This window comes from Perna viridis, chromosome 5 (assembly GCF_037379345.1).
Source record: "Perna viridis isolate PV_CMFRI_1.1 ecotype Kerala chromosome 5, ASM3737934v1, whole genome shotgun sequence".
NCBI lineage: Eukaryota > Metazoa > Mollusca > Bivalvia > Mytilida > Mytilidae > Perna > Perna viridis.
This window is the reverse complement of record NC_142449.1, coordinates 32,618,727-32,637,116: the sequence shown is the minus strand read 5'-3', so window position 1 is coordinate 32,637,116 and position 18,390 is coordinate 32,618,727. Positions and strand designations below refer to the sequence as shown.

At 32.9% G+C, this 18,390-nt stretch overlaps 2 protein-coding genes across 2 annotated transcripts; one reads left to right on the top strand and one right to left on the bottom strand.

The window, feature by feature from the left end:
• The first annotated feature begins 810 nt into the window (after nucleotides 1–810).
• On the top strand, nucleotides 811–7,357 carry LOC148617127 (ileal sodium/bile acid cotransporter-like). The gene is made up of 4 exons (XM_088584450.1): nucleotides 811–956; nucleotides 2,087–2,485; nucleotides 6,385–6,589; nucleotides 6,792–7,357. The coding sequence occupies exons 2-4, from the start codon at nucleotides 2,109–2,111 to the stop codon at nucleotides 7,209–7,211; spliced, it is 1,002 nt and encodes a 333-aa protein (XP_088440576.1). The 5' UTR covers nucleotides 811–956; nucleotides 2,087–2,108; the 3' UTR covers nucleotides 7,212–7,357.
• On the bottom strand, nucleotides 7,227–18,336 carry LOC148617126 (uncharacterized). The gene is made up of 3 exons (XM_088584451.1): nucleotides 14,530–18,336; nucleotides 13,280–13,465; nucleotides 7,227–8,617 (listed from the first exon to the last, which is right to left on the bottom strand). Exons 1-3 carry the CDS (start codon nucleotides 14,846–14,848, stop codon nucleotides 8,400–8,402), a joined length of 723 nt encoding a protein of 240 aa, XP_088440577.1. The 5' UTR covers nucleotides 14,849–18,336; the 3' UTR covers nucleotides 7,227–8,399.
• Nucleotides 18,337–18,390: the final 54 nt, after the last annotated feature.

Here is an 18,390-nt window from a genome sequence, read left to right as displayed (position 1 = left end):
AAGGTGAATACTAGTCGCAGTTTCAAAAGTGAAAAATTCACCCAGCACACACCCTTGACTTACTTGACTTCGTCTACTAGGAGACATAGGGCGACTATGTACTTGTGAAGAGTAGAGTGTGACCTATCCATTTCCATTTTCTACTTCTTATTTGGTGTTCTATAGGTTGTTAATAATCAAAGAGAAACTTCGTCTGCAACAAATACCTTTAATATTTTCGAATTAAACGGGTTGCTGATACTGTTTCATGTCTCCAGGTGAAGATTTTATCCATAAGCAAGCCAAAACAAGGGTTACATTCCCCTTTGGCTTACTGGTTGCACAAAATTGTTACGTAATAAGAAACGTCTGGTTTTTTTTCGGGACATGTTTCAGTCTAACAACAAGAATAAATACTACAGAGTCAACTTATAGAACAAGAAAAGTTAATAGCTTCCCACTCATTACTACTCATGAACGTATGTCATTATTGAAACATAATCTATCCGGCAATTTGTTGTTTACTTCAGTATCATTAATTATTCACGGTCATATATTGTTTTCTTTGTTTTGATTGACGTAAGACTAAAGGGTTTTGTTGGGTTTTTGATCAAATTTTTTTATAAATTGCTTAATTTAATGTAAAAATTATTTTTAAAACTACTTTACTCCAGTGTAGGAAACACATTGCAAAAATCATATACTTATTACATAGTTCATCATTATCATGCAATAAATTAAAACTAAAGAATTCCTTCATTTCGATATCTATATTTAAGTAGTCCTTTAAAAAAAATTATATAACATTAATTTGCATTATCAAATCATTTGCAACATTAAAGTACAAAAATGATGAAAGGTTACTCCTTGAAAACACGTGTACAGTATACCGAAATTTCCATAGTATATCATTTGTATTTTTTGTATTATTTAACCATTCGGTACCATTATTCAGGAAGAAGTTCATTGTGATAACGGTAAGTAGTTGATCCACTGACTGTAGTTAATAAGTGGTACGGATGATTAACATTGGCGAGACGATCGATTTTAGAATAATTTCTCTTTTGCATTTTACTTGCACATAAAAATAAAGCAACGGCATATAGCTAATGAGTAATCAAGAGAACCAAGATTCTAGCCGAAATCAAAAGAATATAACCCAGAAACAAAGACCAGACTGCTGGGAAAACAGATGCACACAACAACGAATATAAAAAAACTAAAATATTACGTACAAAACAACGGAAGTAAATGAGCAACTGAGACTCCACTAAGAACCGAGATCATGGATCAGGTGCTAGAGTAGTCGAAAGAAGAAAGGAAAATATGACATGTTGAACAAATCATTTCTCATCGTGCTGATGGATACACAGTAACGATCCACTAGTTTATGATGATGACCATAAAACTTCTATATTGATGACTTCAATCTTATAGCAACATTACTTTGATCCAGAAGCCTAATTTTAATAACACTTACGAACGCTATTGTGTACGGAATGGTTCAAAAGTATTCTTTAGTGGTTAGGCGATGTATATAAACCGATTGATCATCAAAAAGTGTCGCTTAATCAACAAATTTTCCGGTTATGCGATAAAATCAACCGATTAAGCAATAACAAAATACCGATTATGCGATATTTACAATTTTTTAACCGATTAACAGTTCAAACACGTGTAAAGGATTTAAAACCATTAGAATGCCTGATAAGCTATTTGTACTGTATCAATTTGTATAAATCATTATTGATTAACCGAATCTATTGGTGTCTAATTCGCGATTTATTTTTCAAGACAGGCAATCAATTGTTCGCAATTCTGATATGATGTGGTTCAAAGCTTCTTGAACTACAAGCATGGTAAAAAGTGATAAACACATCCCAACATTTTGTGCAGTTCATAGGCTGCGTCTTTTAAAAAATATGAAGAAACTAAGTAGTCGAAGTAAATCACGGAAAAATCCATTTTATCTATCGCTCGGAGTAAATTAAATGCGACATAAATGGCCAGCCCAACGTAAAACAACGATAAAATGGAATTTGCGTGATTTATTTCTTTATTATCAAATCATGCGTGTAAACTGCAAACATTTTTTTTTTAATTTCAGCGTTTGAAAATCATCAATTTCAATGTTAATTTCAAACACAACAATATTGATAATGAACGCAACATTAAATACAACGATACACGAACCTAATCATCCAACTAAACTACTGATGGAGAAGATAATGCGTGTTCTCATTATTGTCATTGTGTCCATAATAATGATGTCATTGGGTTGTACTATGGAGTTTGGTGTACTGAAGCAACACATTAAGAAACCACTGTCTGCAATAATAGGGATGATTCTTCAATTTATTGTCTATCCAGCCGTCGTATTTGGTCTGGTGCATATTCTCCAGGTAAAAACCTCTGACGCTCTTGGAATGCTTCTAATTGCGACGTGTCCAGGCGGAAGTTTTTCAAATCTAATTACCTATTGGAGCGATGGAGACGTGGTCTTGAGGTAAAAATTAAGATTAGGAAATATATATCACTAATTAAAAAATGACCCCAACCAAAACATCTACACAAACGCTAAACTAAACATGAATTAGAGATGCAACTGATCCACTTTTACACACGTACAAATATAAGATACCACTTATATTATTATGGCACATTCCGGTATAATGTATGCATGTTTCAAAGAGTACCCTCTCATCAGAAGCATTAGAACCACAGGGGCCTGTAAACACTAGAAAATATGCAGCCCGACGATATACAGTGTATAAACATAGTCTGAATGCATACTGTGGTTTCCTTTATTTTTATGGGTATCATTTTTTTTGGTTAGAGGGGAAACAACCTTTCGTTGGATACTTTCATTCATGGTTCATATAAATGAAAAATATCGGCACATTTCTCTGCATTTCCGGCAAATTATCACTGAAGCAATGGTACTTTTTCTTAAAATTTTAAATGAACAATAGCCACATTTGAAAGGTAGAAGGAAACTAAATACAAAACAACATACATGTAAAACGCATAAGAATAAAGAAAGTAGGGCCAAATTTTCGGCCATACAGCCTTCGTCAGGGACAAAAAGTTTGAGATTGTCGACACAGACTGTCGATAAGCTAATCGTTGAATACTGACGACATGATTTCGTTTTTAAGAACTATGGATTTAGAGTTGCAAATCAGAATATTCTAGATTGCAACATTATGAGGATGGTACGTCAAAACTAAGAAGACACGGTCACCCTCGTTTTCATAGACTCAGATCTTAAACTGAGAAACTGATGCGGCTGCTTGATCCAGAACTTTATTAGGATAGCCTCTTTTGACAAAGAAGGACTTTTTGTCACATAGAGCCTTGGAATCTAGGTCGTCGCTGCAAATACGACGAAGTCTCAGAAAATATGCCTTGGGAGTGACATCTTTGCATGACTGAGGATGACAGGACTGATAATTTAGGTAACAGTGGGCATCCGTGAATTTGTAAAAAAAAATGATATAGAAATTTTACCATCATGGATTTTACATTTAATGTCGAGGCTCTCTTGGGTGATATTAAAAGTATATTTGATGGCTGGATGGTTCGAGGAAATACTGGATATGAAAGACATCAAAACAAGTTGTTCATCGGAGGGCACCCAAAGGCATCTTCTGTATTTTTCCTCCAGGTTGCCAACAAATAGACAAGCAAAACCAGGTTCAATGTTGGTTCCCATCGCCACCCAACCTGGCCGGCTATAGTGTTTGTCATCCAAGTGAAATGTATTGAGGTTGAGAACAGGTTCGGCAAGCCTTACAATGATTTCAGATTTAATATGAAGATTAGGTCACCAGTCACGGAAATGCCTCTAAGCAGTCATATCATCATTATTTGGGATGCATGTGTACAGGGCTGCCATATCCATAGTGAAAATTTGTAAATTTGAACTCTCTGGCTCGAAAAATCAAGAAAGTTGAGATCATGAGTGGTGTCATTGATTATGTAATAGAGATACAATGCAATGCCGTTGCTTCGTAAAAAAGAAAGCAAGAGCCCAAAGGTCGAGTGATTTCTTTTTCACGAATCAGCAGCATTTCATTGTTTTTGTTACTTAAACTTTGTTTTGACGTCTCCGAATTACATCTGTTTTGACTTCCAATTAGGTCCTTTGTGTAACTCATGTGAGCTAAATTCGCTTCGGGTATGTATCGGGTATTTTCAATATTACTGTATTCATTCGTTTAAAGACGTTTCGAGTGGAATCATGACTTACAACATTATACTTATTGGACTTTGCTTTGATTCATAGCAAGAGGTCAATATGTGAACAGTTGATACGGAGTTCCTATGACATGGCCTGACCCAAGAGCCAGATCGGCAATCCGACTTTTTTTCGAGATTTCTAATCGGCATTTTTATCATAATATTGCTTTCCAATGAAAAAGCTAAAAGGTTTGTCTCCATTTCTTCCTTACTTTGATACAAAATCATTTATACATATGTGGTCCTTGAACGTAACTATCATATTATACAAAATTAAATCCATGTTATTTTGTAATCGCAAGTTATTACTTCGAAGCAAGCGAAGTGTACAATAGAGTAATCAAGGGAACCAAGGTTATAGCGGTAATCAAAAGAATGTAATCCAGGGACAAAGACAAGACATGGAAAACAGACATACACAACAAAGAACATAAAGTAACTAAAATCATACATATAAAGTAACAAAAGTAAATGAGCAACTCGGACTCCACTAAAAACTGGGAGCATGGACCAGGTGCACCGGTAGGGTAAGCGTCCTAAAAAACAATAAAACGCCAGTTCGTGATAAACAAACTGGCGAAAGGACTAGCGAAAATCCAACTTGGATTCGCGGATATACATTCAGAAATCAATCACTGCACTGATCAAACCAAGCACTGATAAATCAAACAACAGCTAACTTTCTGAAAACTACTCACTGAGTTGTTTTCGGAACATTTTATGTATTGTTTGTCCACCGTTGATTCGTAACAATAGAATCCACTGTTAAAACAATAGGTTGACGTCCAAATAATGGTTTCAGGAAGTAGATTCTCCACGATTGTTCAGGTTATGAAAAATGGCATTGATTATGTAGGTAGATTCTCTATGATTGGCTTGAACATGTCGTGAAGAAAACTGGAAATGTATTCAGAAGGACAGCTACAGGTTGGGACAATCAGTCTCCCAGGGTTCCCAATTTTATGTATTTTGGGAAGCATGATGTTATTGGTTGAGATACAACCAAATTAAATGTTGTTTTGACGACACGTGTTTCCAGTCACTGGCATTAAAATGTATTAAAAAGTTATTTTAATTACGAATTAAATGTGTATGGTATATCTGTTAGGGAATCAAAACTCCCGTTTTTCATTGTCCATACTGAGAGTAAAAGATCCAGTTAGTCTAAATTATTTCAGATGAAAAACTTGAGGTGACAATGCCAGTTGCATTATAAACGGGAGATGGTAAAATCTCGAGTTTACCAAACTTCACTTTTCTGACAACCGCTATCAGCGAAAAAAACGAGAAAAAACTATAATACCGAACTTACGATTTAATTTTGGATAACTGATATTACATATCCTAGGTATCACAAAGGCAAATGGGGCTATGAAGCAATCGATATTCAGTTTAATTAAACAATCAAGGGTGACATGTTATCGACCGCTCGTTATTGCTTCTTCATCGTGAACATTGAAAAACATAGAGATTAAACTGAGTAAAAAATCATTCATGGAAATTTTTGTTTACTGGAGTACAACGAATAAAAATGAAACGACAGTATTTGATTGTTGGAGTAAGCCCCTATGTTAGAAATAAATACTTAGCACATAAAGAGGTCTTAATCCAAAAATAAATTGTACATTATACTGAAATTTAACCTGAAGCTCCATTTCGTCTGATTTAGCTGATGACATATTGCACATTAAGGTGTACTGAAATTCATACAGGCATCAGGTTAATTAAAAAGCTTAAACTAAGGTACTCCTCATTATGCCAAAGCTGCTAACCTTATTCGAAATAATTCACACGAACATATTTAAATCTTAGAATCACACATCATAAACACAAGGAAATTAAGATAAACGGTCGTTTAGAATGATGAAGATGACGAACGATAAATCGACACCATACTATACTATAACACCTGTTATTCCGAGGTTGCATACCGAATTTAAAATCATTCTCATCATCGGTTTTTAAGACTAGGCGCCTAAAGTCTAAAAATAACATACCTAACAAATGTATGATAAATGCGTGGAGAAAGTTAGTTTTGGCCAACACTGAGATCCCAAGGATCGGTACACTCTATCAACATTCAGCTAACAAAAAATGAGACAGACGTTGGTATGGACAAAAGTATTAATGTGATATAAAAGTAGACCTTTTTTTATATTTTAGTGTGTGTATGACGTCATTCTCCACTGCTATAGCTACAGGAATGATGCCACTAAATTTATATCTATACACCAGGAGTTTCACTAGTACTAAACTGGTGATCCCGTACATGAAAATTGTCATTGCACTGGTTCTTATATTAGTTCCTGTATCAGTCGGCATGTTTTTAATGAGAAAATTTCCTAAAATTGCAAAAATTGTGATCAACGTAAGTATATCATTAGTATGATAAAAGTGGTAGCTCGGAAATCGATTTAACAAAAAATAAATACGAGAAATCAAACTTAATTCAAATTTCTGTTATTGTACATAGAATGTGGTTTCGTCAAGACCTAATGGATTGAATATGTGGTGTTAATTCAATACATTTGTCTTTGTTTTTACGTTATATTCTACTTTAAAACTTTCAGATTGGTGGTACAACAGGGTTTATATTTATTTTGTTTGTCATTGGTATCCAATTCTACCTATACCCACAAATGTTTCGAGCAGATTGGAAGTTATGGGTTGCTGGACTTATCTTACCAATTTTCGGTTTGTTCGTCGGCTACATTGGTTCAATGATCGCTTGTTTAAACCATGTGACATGCCGAACAGTGGCCATTGAAGTGTCCGCTCAGAATGTGGCACTGTGCGTCACAATTATATATATGTCATTTGAAGTTGAAGAAGCGGTGAAAATCATTACATTTCCATGTATATACGGAGTATTAAATGTTATCTCCATGCTTTGTGTGGTACTTATTCTCAGAACAATAATATACTTCAATAACAAGCTTAAATCAGATGAAAATGGAAACGACGAGGAGACATCAATGATGAACAAATGAAGTGGATACAAAATATAGCTTTCAACTTTAATATAACTTTTCTTGCACCGTTTAATAAAAACATAAAATGTATTTACAAAATAGCAATAAATATTCTATAAAACACAAACCTCTCTCTTATAATAGATAATAAAAATAATAATAAAATAGCATTTTCTTTGATAGACTCATGTCAAGTACAATTTAACTTCGTCTCAGCAAAACAATCACTTACGATGGCAGTTGAATTTTAGTTGGACACTTTCTAAAACTGTTAATGCTATCTTTACATTGAAGCAAAAAGATAAAATAGATTAGTATACCTTGTCAATATATCGTGAAAAAGAATAACAAATAACGAAACCTCATTAATTGCACAAATCAGATACATCAAAATCCACAACCATGGCATGAACGTGAAAACAAGAGACAAAGTCGATATACATCATTGTTTTTGTACATAATGTAATGATCAGAACTAAATACAATAACTGAAAATAAAGAAAACAAGACATCACACAAAAACCGGGAGTGACATCAGGTGCTCCAGAAGGGTAAGCATCGCATTTGAGTATAGAAGTTAGCCAAATAAATGTAGTTCCCCGACCATATAAGTTTATGAACTTATGAAAATAATTTTTAAAATCTTCAGAGACATAATTCCTGCGTCAAGGTAAAACAAGGGCGTTAAATCTTCAAATATTTGCTAAATATAGTAACAACATTGACATCCAAACACTGTGCTAAGATATTTAACATTTTTCCTGTACAACCACAAAACCTTCACGGATTTTCATTAAGTTGTAATACATATTTCATCCTTGTAACTTTTTAAGGAATTAATGGACAATCGAGCTTCAGTTAAGTTCGAATTTAAACATTAAAATGATATTAACATTAGCAACAAAACTATATTAATTTTTTTTTTAGTGTAAAACTTCATTTTAAAAAAACAATTTATAACTGAATATTAACAGGACTGAAATTAATTTTGTGGAGAAAGAGTTTTACATTTGACAATTACTGAAATGCATTCAGAGCAAAAACACATTGTTGACTGTCTCCGTGCAGTCGTTGTCGTTACAGTTCAACTGAACTTTCATTCCGATATGTGATGTTTCTTTACTAATACATGTAAATACATTTGCTATTGTTTAAGAAAAGGAAGAGGAACAAGACTTAAGTAATTTTTCAAACCAAATATCATTTCTATCGTATTTCACACATAAATATGTTTGTATTGAAATCTTCGGAGTTGCCCTTTTCTGTCCACTGACTATTGATAAACATCTGCAAATAATAGTTTCCGATAAGGGGAGCTCTCGCCCAGTTTGTGTACGGTAAAGGAGTACCATCAAACAAAGTCCATTTGTATCCAGGATTATAGGAGTATCCTTGAATGGCTACTCTTGTTGTAGGTCTGCCCACTGAAATAGTTAAAGATGATAATGAATCAAATAGAAATCAAGGGAATCAGGATTGGAAGAAAGGTAATCATATAAGCAAATATAATCCAAGGATAATTAGAAGACAAATTAAATAGAAACTAACAACAAAGAACATGAAATAAACAAAATAACACGTTCATAGAAACAAAACGTAGTTAGCAACCCGGACTCTATTAAAAACTGGGAGCAGCATCATCATCATGGATGGATCGGATGTACCGTTGAGATACGTGTCATCTATTGATTCTAAAGTTGTCTAAGAAAATCTAATTTGTCTACCACAAGCATTCAGCAACCTTCTTGATTTGCAACTGATTTGGTATTGTCCTTTTATCTAACCATCAACTACATAAATGATGTTTTATATCAAATTATATATTTTCGATTACGTGAGTATCACACCGCTACTTCTATTGTTTCCTCTATTATAAAAATCTAAAATAACATTACAGACATGAAAATATGCCTATTATCTTTAAATTCATATCTAAAAGACAAAACAATCCACCTTAACCCAAAAGGACAAGTACGATGAACCTGGCTATCCATTCTTTAAAAGTTGTAATAAATTAACATCTGACTATTTTGCCGATGTTTTCGGAACTCCTCAGTGGCTCACACAAAAAGCTATTTGTACAGAAGCATTTAGTCCATACCACAGCCAAATGTGCCACAAATTAAAATCATATGGAGCTCGATTCATATGACAATCATATGGTAATCATATAATTATCAAATGACAGTCATATGATTATCACATGATTCCCAAGTGTTAATTTTGTCTTGAAAACATATGAAAATCATATGATAATCGTATAATTATCATACGGTAATTTACAAATGACAGTCATATGATTATCACATGATTCCCATATGTTAAGTTTGTCTTAAAATTTATGATAGTCATATGTTTGTGAACAAAATATCATTATCGCATGATAATCATATGTAATCTAAAACTTATTTCTATTATATCGTGCTCGATTCATATGATTATCATATGTTGCAAACCATAGGATTCACATGTGTGGCTTGTTTGGCTGTTTATCCTTGATACGAACTAATATAGTTCACCACTTCCAACTACGACAAACAGTCTGAATATAGTTATCAATAGTCCTATTCAATCACCAGGCCTGATCTTACACGATTGGTATGTTACATGAAGCCGCCAAATAACCTGGTTTATCCCCTTGATTTGTAGGGTTGCATCTGCTTCTCGTGCGTGTGTGTGTGTGTTTTACCTTACATGAAATTCTAAGTTAAGAGAAATTAGAAAGCGCTTGGAACATGTTTCTTTCGGTAAAAGATGCGTGTGAATCTTTCAAATACACATATTAATAATTAATTTTAGGCGCACTCGATATATAACACAAATCTAACAGCACTTTCTGTTATTTGAATGATAGAGACAATATTACGTGTAGAACGTCATATAATCTCCTGAAAATTCAATCAATACTAATATCTTTGAAGCTGTTTGATATTAGTTACATAATCCACCTTTAATTAGAAAAATGGGTATACTGCTAAGAACTTACAAAGAAAACGAATAAATCTGCGTTACATTTTTATGTCATTAATGCTGGGGTTGAACTAAAGTGCGTAGCATATAATTAAGAAAAAAATGTAACTGTGTTGCATAAGCAGCGACCTTTTTTTTTCTTTGGTTTAAACACGTTTTCTAATTGGTCGAACGGGCATTATTATAAAAAAAAATATTTCAATATTACACGGAAAGGCAATTAAAATGGATAATAAAAATAAAGAAATAAACAGTGCACATTATCATAACTTATTTGCGGGGAATAGAAATAGACCAAGAAAAAAAATGAAATCCAATTGGCTTTTCCCAAAAATGTATATGTCTTTGATTCCAACAAATATAAAATGGCAAGCTTTTTCTCAATTTCATATTTTGACCATGTATTGGATTATAATGTTTCTAAATTGTCCTTTTGTTTTAATGCTCCTGTGTTTGGTTTATTATTTTAGTTTTGTTTTTGGTTTTAGTTTGGTTTGTTTTATTTACAGATGTTTAGTATATGCGTGATCGGAATATGTTCTGTTCTCTTCGCATAATTGTTGCTATATTTTAATTTATACAATGCTGTCAAAGTTTACCTTCCGAAACTTTGTCAAGGACATGTTTTCTTGGTCGAAGTCATTTGTCGATACTATCAAAGTTTCTGATGGATATTTCTTCCAAAAAAGGCAGAAATCAGTGTTTACGAACATTTAAAAAATGCTCCATTCTCAGAGGAAGACCATATTGCTATTTCGCGTTGCCTGTTGTGTTTAACCATTTTGCAAAAGAGAATGAGAAACTGTGTTAGAATTAAATTTTTTTTCACCATACTCTTTTACTTTGCTATTCCACATTGCTTTGAACTTTTTTACCAATCTTTTATCATCCCATTTGTCCAAAAACGTTTTCTTTTCCTTAACTGAAACCATTAGCAATCTTTCTTTTAGCGCCATATCAGCACGTGTATTTGTTTTGTACAAAAATTTACATCATTGCAAAGCTCAATTCAAGTCTATCCAAGTTTCAAGAAAAATAGATGAGATTTTTCTTTTACTTTGAACATTACCAAAAAAGCTTCAAAACCTTTGATAGTGTCAACGAGTCTTGATGCATTAACACTTGGGATTAAATATTTGCTAAATACACACATGAACAGTAATTGTTTTGGTTTAGTCATTATTATATTTTCAATTATTCAGTAAATGTCCTGTTTTTCAGGAAGCATTCGAATCCCACGTGTCGTGTCGGACAAAGGAAACATTAGGCCAAAAAAAGCATTTTCGTGTAAATTGAAAAAATGCTTAATGATATTTAAAATAACATGAATTTGCTTTTGTTTTGATTTGAATAGGTTAGTCCGAATGATTGAAGCTAACTATATTCAATTTCAATTTTATTCGATTTCCGTTCGCTCTGAATCCTTAACCGGCATAGTTTGTTCAAAAGATTTTAATTATCTGTGTAATGTTAAGTATATCAAAAATACGACATTTTAATGCTGGTTATTTTTGTTTTGTTTTGTTTTGTTTTTTTGTTTTTTTGTTGTTGTTTTTTTTGTTGTTTTTTTTTTTCATTGTTGTATTGTTTAATTTTTATTGCCATTTTGATAGAAAGAACCAAAATAAAACAACAATTCTGAATATTTTGTAGACTCGTTCGTGAAACTAATTTGGATGATGCTAGTATATTATGATAATATGTCGGTGTTATTTCATTTAATGAGCAGTCTTTGTATAGACAACTGCTTGTTTAACTGTGTATGTGGAATTTGGAATAAGAAATTGGGGAGTGGGGAATGTGAAAGTGGAAGAAGGAATTTGGAATAAGAAATTGGGGAGTGGGGAATGTGAACGTGGAAGAAGGAATTTGGAATAAGAAATTGGGGAGTGGGGAATGTGAAAGTGGAAGAAGGAATTTGTATAAGGGTATGAGGTTTTAAATGGCGAGAATCGGGTACTAGTATTCGTTTTAAATCGATATGTTTAATTAGAAATCAAATATAATTTGATCGAAAACGATTGTTAAACTGTTTAATTAATATAAAATCATTAACCTTTAATTGATAAAGTAATGATAATGAAAAATGCAATGTGGATTCTTTGGGAATGGAGACTTGTCTTTTGGGAATGGGGAATAGGATATACTGCAGTAAGTTATGTACTGTTCAAGAGTCAAGATTGGGGGGTATGGTCTTGACTATCCTTACGGATCTCGCATGACTGCCCCTTATGGGAATTCTGTAGTAGATGTCTGTTAGTAGTTTGAGGTAGCGGAGCAGAGCCTTCGGGATACCTGACCGAAGAATTCAGAGTATATCCTACTATCGGATGGGCTGCTGTGTTGACGCTCTGGCCTACTCCCACGTGGGTCCGAAAGCATTACCCTAATCTAGCTGTTCGGGAGTACGTCAAATATGGAGAATGCTATTCAAGGGTTGTATATGTGATTTATGTATTCAAATAATTACATTTACTGTGCATATCATTAAAATATGGTAATCTCAATGGGTAATCGTCTTTACAAGTGATGTTTTATGCGTCGATGAAACACATCTTCGTGTTATTTTACTTTCAATTAAAGGGAATACTCCACTATGTATTGCTTGTTTTCTTAATACATCTAAAACAAGTTTAAAAATTGAAAAAAAGAAACACAAATGAAATGTTTTTAAGAGTGAATTTTTCATTTCTGATGTTTCATTGACGTTCAATTCTTATTTCATCTGTTTTCTTTTAACAGGAGTGAGTCTATATCTAGGATTAAGACTTCTTGAACAAGTACATATCAACATTTGGGCGTTAAATATAATTAAACACGTTGAATCTACCATTTCTTAATAGTGCTGCTTACTCCTTTGGAAAAACTGGTAATCTGACAAGGCTAGCTGCAGCGTCTAGCGTAAATTTCGAACGTCAGATGCTGTTCGGAGATTGACAGATCACAGGCACGACAGTGACGGATCAAATTCGAGGTATATCCCACACTGGAAATGTTGGCATAGTGAATAAACCTTTACAGGCCCTATAAATCTTGAAAATAGAATTATTTAAGTAAGGACTGGAATAATTCTGATATAAAATGCTACACATTAACCACAAAATGAGTATACAAACCGAGCACGTGTTCAATGTAAGTTTGTCTCTCTTGAGAATCAATCCTCATCAATTCTGCTCCATATGACAGACATGTTGGTAGTATATGGCCTTCATAATCAATCTTGTGTTCAGCATTAAAGTTGTAGCAAATATTAAGGTGACGATAATGGTAAAATCCGAGAGCAGAAGGGCAGTTACTTTCCTCTGAAATAAAAATAAATAGCGGATTTCAACACACAAACAGTACTCAAATTGGAACTGTCCGTGCCTCTTTATTTCGTCTGTTTTTTCGATGAATGTCTATTATGTCGTGTAAAACCGTTAATTGTGGAAGCACTTCTTCTTTATTGTATGAAAGTTTGGACTTTTAATGTCAAAACGCTGCAGCATGGAACATTATTTTTTAGCCTTCCGGAGTATTTTATACAAGGCCTTCCAAAAAGCAACAAAAAACATATAAAAAACATACACAATTGTTCTTCCAATGCACACAGCCCGGCTGTAAAAAAAGTATTTTTCCGGTTGTTGCAGTCAGTGTTGACCAATCAAATTTTTCAAATAAATGGCCAGCAAATTTTCCATTGGTAACGTCACATGGAGGTCAGTCGTAAAAGACATAAACTATTTGGCGTTTTGGTATCATTTTTTTGTCGTCTTTTATTCCAGAAAGAAGTACTTTCCTTTTTCAAAGCAATTTAAAAAATGTGAGGAAAAAGCATCAGAATAGATGAGGAAAAGACAAACTGGTATTGCAACGAAATCTCAACGAAATCCACCATAAAAAATTTGACGATTTTCGCTTTGGTCATCTGTCAAAAAAAAGCTAATCTTATGGTGGGCGGGATAGAACCTTATATATCTTGAATAGTTTTTTTTATCTTTAAATAACTGTCAAATATTGTCAATTTCATCCTATCCAGAAAAGCAAACAGAAAACTCATACAACTATAAAATATAACCTGTAAAGAAAATTAATATCTCTGCTAGTATATGTACCGTATAAGTGTATCCTTTACATGGTGTTTTGATTTTTGATCTATTTGCGTTAAAAGTCGGCAAGCAAAAATAAACACGTGCGAATTACCATCCACTAAAACTCAAGGTTATTTTTATTAGTGCTTATGATATACCCCAGGTTCGAAAATTACATTACACAAAAACAAATCGTTTAATTCTTACGACATAAATTTGAAACTTTCAACATGCGAAAAAAAAACACTTATATTTTCTCTCATCATACCCCAAAATTAGACTGTAAATGAACTTACTCTCTATATATAAATACATCTTCCATCCAAATTCGTTCGTATTAGGGTCTTGGTATTTGAATGTCTTGGAATGTTGAATGCATACTCCAGTTACAAATTTGTACATAAATGACAGGCATTTCTTGTTTTTTGAGCATGCAATCACACATCTTGACAAATTTGTTTCCGTAGATTGACCAACAGACCCATCATACTGTACTTTTCCGGATTTTAATAAATTTGCTTTGAACAAAACAGTTTCTCCTTCAGTTTGCGTCAGTAATTCCATAAATATTATAACTAAAATTGCAGAATTGATGTATTTACGTCTGATAGGCATGACCCTTGTTAAAAATATAATTCCTATGAAGCAAATTTCCTTTTGAATTAAAGCGATTTCAATCCGAATACAAATATAGCTTCCTATATTTACAAATGATTATTGATATAGCATAAAAATACCGAAGCCGCGGAGGAAAAATATTTGCGTACATGTAAAAAATAATTAATTAAAACCGACTGAGTATTTTTGTTCGATCTTGTCAACAATATTATCCCGTTATTATCGAAGGATGCGCAGTATATCTCTAATATTACTCCAATTTTATTTTTCCAACGCGAAGTCAATGTCTGTGTGTCTCTAGAGCTAATCATTATCCTTTACGTTTTTTATTTAATGACGCTGTTTTTTTTTTTTTTTTTTTTTTGTTTTTGTTTTTTTTTGTTTTTTTTTTATAAATTTAAATAAATCAAGTAGATTTCGGTCAGGATCTGCATACAAAGGCAATAAAGTACAGTCTAGAAACGTTTGAGTGCACTGTATATTAATAAACTAATCAAAGCTAATTCTAATTCGTGATACACTTTTTATTCCTTGCTACTTCAATTTCCTTTTATGATATGTAAAAAAAACGTCTTGCAAAAACTGAAAAAAAAATCGTAATATTGCGCAATATTTGTTTAAGTAAATGTCGGAAATGCGGCATGAATGTGAAAATAGAATGCGACAATTCAGGTTTTCTCTTTAAATGTTATACATGAAATTTTAAATCTGATTTTTTTCCCTCTCTATGATCAACTGAAGCAGATGAATGAGTTGTTTTCGTGAACATGGAGCTAAAATGGACAGTGTGTTCCACGATTTGAATATTACCATGACAAACCCATCAAAGATTTATAGCACTCTTGAAAATATAGTTTGAATAAAATACAACATATTTTAAAGGAACCCGTCTTTCATTTCAAATCTGTCAGGAGTACATTCATTATAGAGCATTCAGTACTGAATGACAGAGAACGGCAAGAACTGGTATGTAATTTTTAATTAAAATTATATACGCCAGACTGATTACCCCGTGGTCTGCTTGTTTAATAAAATGCGTGGAAAAAACACGGAAAAGAAAAATTGTGTTATTGTTGTACTTAAAACATCATGACAATAGATTAATTATTTTTAAATTCTTTTCCGAGGATTAAATGCCCAGGGGGTGTCATATAAAGTCCCTGGTCTGCATAAAATTGCTCAGCTATGTGCAAAAAGTCTACTCAACAGCAATAAGAGTTGCTATAAACACACGGAAGTCACAAATGAAAGGATAGAACCTATAACAAGAGTATATTCCTGGGCTGAGAAAACCCGCCGTATACCACTCCACCAACTCAAATCGTGTTTCAGTTAGATGTCCCATTGACTAATAAATGTGTTGCTAAAAATATACTTTTGCAGTTTATATTTTTAACATTTTTTTTCATTCGAAGTGATCAAAATTTGCACGCGTGTGTGTTTGGGTGTCCATTCTTCTGTTCTTAAAGTTTCGAAGACTTTTTAAAAGTTGATTTCCCATCTTTTCTCTAATATATTGATCTTTACGTCTTGATTTCCTGGAATTTATACTTCCAACTGTTAACAGATAATTCAACAAATGAATCGCTTAGCCAAAAAACAAAGGATAAATAGATTGATTAATAGTGAAAATTTTGAGTATTTATAAGTCTTCCAATTGGTATTCCAAATTCTAAAGGTAAAAGCTAAACCAAAAATCCAGGGAATGGGATATTGTCAACTTACCAATCCATAGTTACATTCCATCTCCTTTTAGTGTGTTAAAGTTTTCATAAATAAACTAAATGCTCCCACGGAGCTATTACTTTAACACACCCTAGGCCAGGTTATTTTCGAGTTATTTAAGAGGCACTAAGTGGAGATTAATATAACTTGAACATCTCTACCATGGCAACTATCGGTCTCACTTCTTCAAAAAATATCTTCGACCATTGCATGGAAGACTTATAAATACCCAGGGGATTCTTACCCTAGCAACAGGCTGTCCAGTACTTCTTGATAAGGGATAATTTTAAGGCTAAAATAAGAAATTTTATGGCTTAATTAAGGGCCAAAATTAGAAATTTTATGATAAGAAAGTAACTAACACTGAGGAAATTTTTTAACTTTCATGTCTTTTGTGAATTACCAGCTGATTACCTGTGATGAAGAAAACATTATAGACAATAAGGATGCACTCTCTTAATTACAAAACAAACAGTCATAGAAACAAAAACGTCAAAGACAATTTTCGAAACTCCTAAGATAGCTAGCAGTGAAACAACATGAACATTTAGGAATTCACAAGAAAAATAAGGGATTTTTTTAAGGAATTCTCTATGAATTTCAACTTTTTAATGGAATTTTAGCCAAAATGAAAAAAAAAACAGGATTATTTTTTTTTTTTTTTTTGGAATTTTGGGGTCACTGGACAGCCTGTATCAATCTATCTGGTCTTTACTTCTAGTTTAATGTAAATGAGTCAAGGTGGGAGGAGTATATGTAATGATCATGGTACTCATCTGTCCATTCGTTCATCTGTACCTCCTTTACTACAGTTTTCCTGCTACTTCTTCTCACAGCTACTTGACATTTGAAAGCAGTTTATATAGATATGCCATATTGAGGGATATTGTTTCATATTTGAGCAACATCAGCTCGTAGTCAGACAATTTTTCGAAAAAAGTTGACCATATAGATTCCATGAAAGCGGGAGTATATTTTAGTGAGCTTAAATTTGTCTAGTTTTTCTAGTAATTACTGTTTCTTGAATAGGCTTTATTGGTGCTTTTGCTCTGATTTTAAACAACATTAATTCCAACAGAAAAAAATATTTGGGAATGACTAATTTTTTTGCTAAAAAATGTTAAAATGGACTATGTTGAACTCTATACACCTAAAAGCTGCTATAGGTGTTAATACTTTACCAAGTGTACTTCGAATTTAAGGACGACAATCAAAAACTAAATTTACATCAACTAAAATATGCTTTAACATATTTAGGCAGCAACAATTGGATTTTCTGGAGGAACTGAGACAATTTTTTTTTACCTTGAGCAAAAGTAATTTTTTTCCAGGGCCTATCAAAAACAACTTTTTTTTTATTATCTATTGAAAAAAATCTTTTTTTGTCATCTCATTACTGCAAAGCATCTTTTATATTGACAGCATGATTTTTTTAGTCATTTTTTTTAAACAAATTTTTTTCTCTGGAGTAATAAGTCAAACTATTATTTTCCACATTTTCCAGAAACAAACTATTTTTTCCATAAAAAAACCATAGCCCCCCCCAACAAAAAAAATCATTTAGTTGGAGTAATAAGTCAAACTATTATTTTCCACATTTTCCAGAAACAATTTTTTCCATAAAAAAACCATAGCCCCCCCAAAAAAAAAATCATTTAGTTGCTGCCTTTGGTTTGACTGCTTGCATTTTTTAAAACTCAGAGATAACAATAAAGAATATAACAAGAATAGGTATGGTGTATATGTCAAAGAGACAACAACCCCACTGGGATGAAAATGTCAGCCCAAAGGCCATTGGTCTTCAGTGAACGACA

Excerpts from the sequence above, each read along its gene's own strand:
- LOC148617126 (XM_088584451.1), bottom strand. The coding sequence starts at position 14,848 with ATGCCTATCAGACGTAAATACATCAATTCTGCAATTTTAGTTATAATA. Across the intron at positions 13,466-14,529 it reads GATGTATTTATATATAGAGA|AGGAAAGTAACTGCCCTTCT; the intron begins GTAAGTTCATTT and ends TTTTTATTTCAG. Across the intron at positions 8,618-13,279 it reads TTACATTGAACACGTGCTCG|TGGGCAGACCTACAACAAGA; the intron begins GTTTGTATACTC and ends TAACTATTTCAG.
- LOC148617127 (XM_088584450.1), top strand. The coding sequence starts at position 2,109 with ATGTTAATTTCAAACACAACAATATTGATAATGAACGCAACATTAAAT. Across the intron at positions 2,486-6,384 it reads GATGGAGACGTGGTCTTGAG|TGTGTGTATGACGTCATTCT; the intron begins GTAAAAATTAAG and ends TTTATATTTTAG. Across the intron at positions 6,590-6,791 it reads TTGCAAAAATTGTGATCAAC|ATTGGTGGTACAACAGGGTT; the intron begins GTAAGTATATCA and ends TAAAACTTTCAG.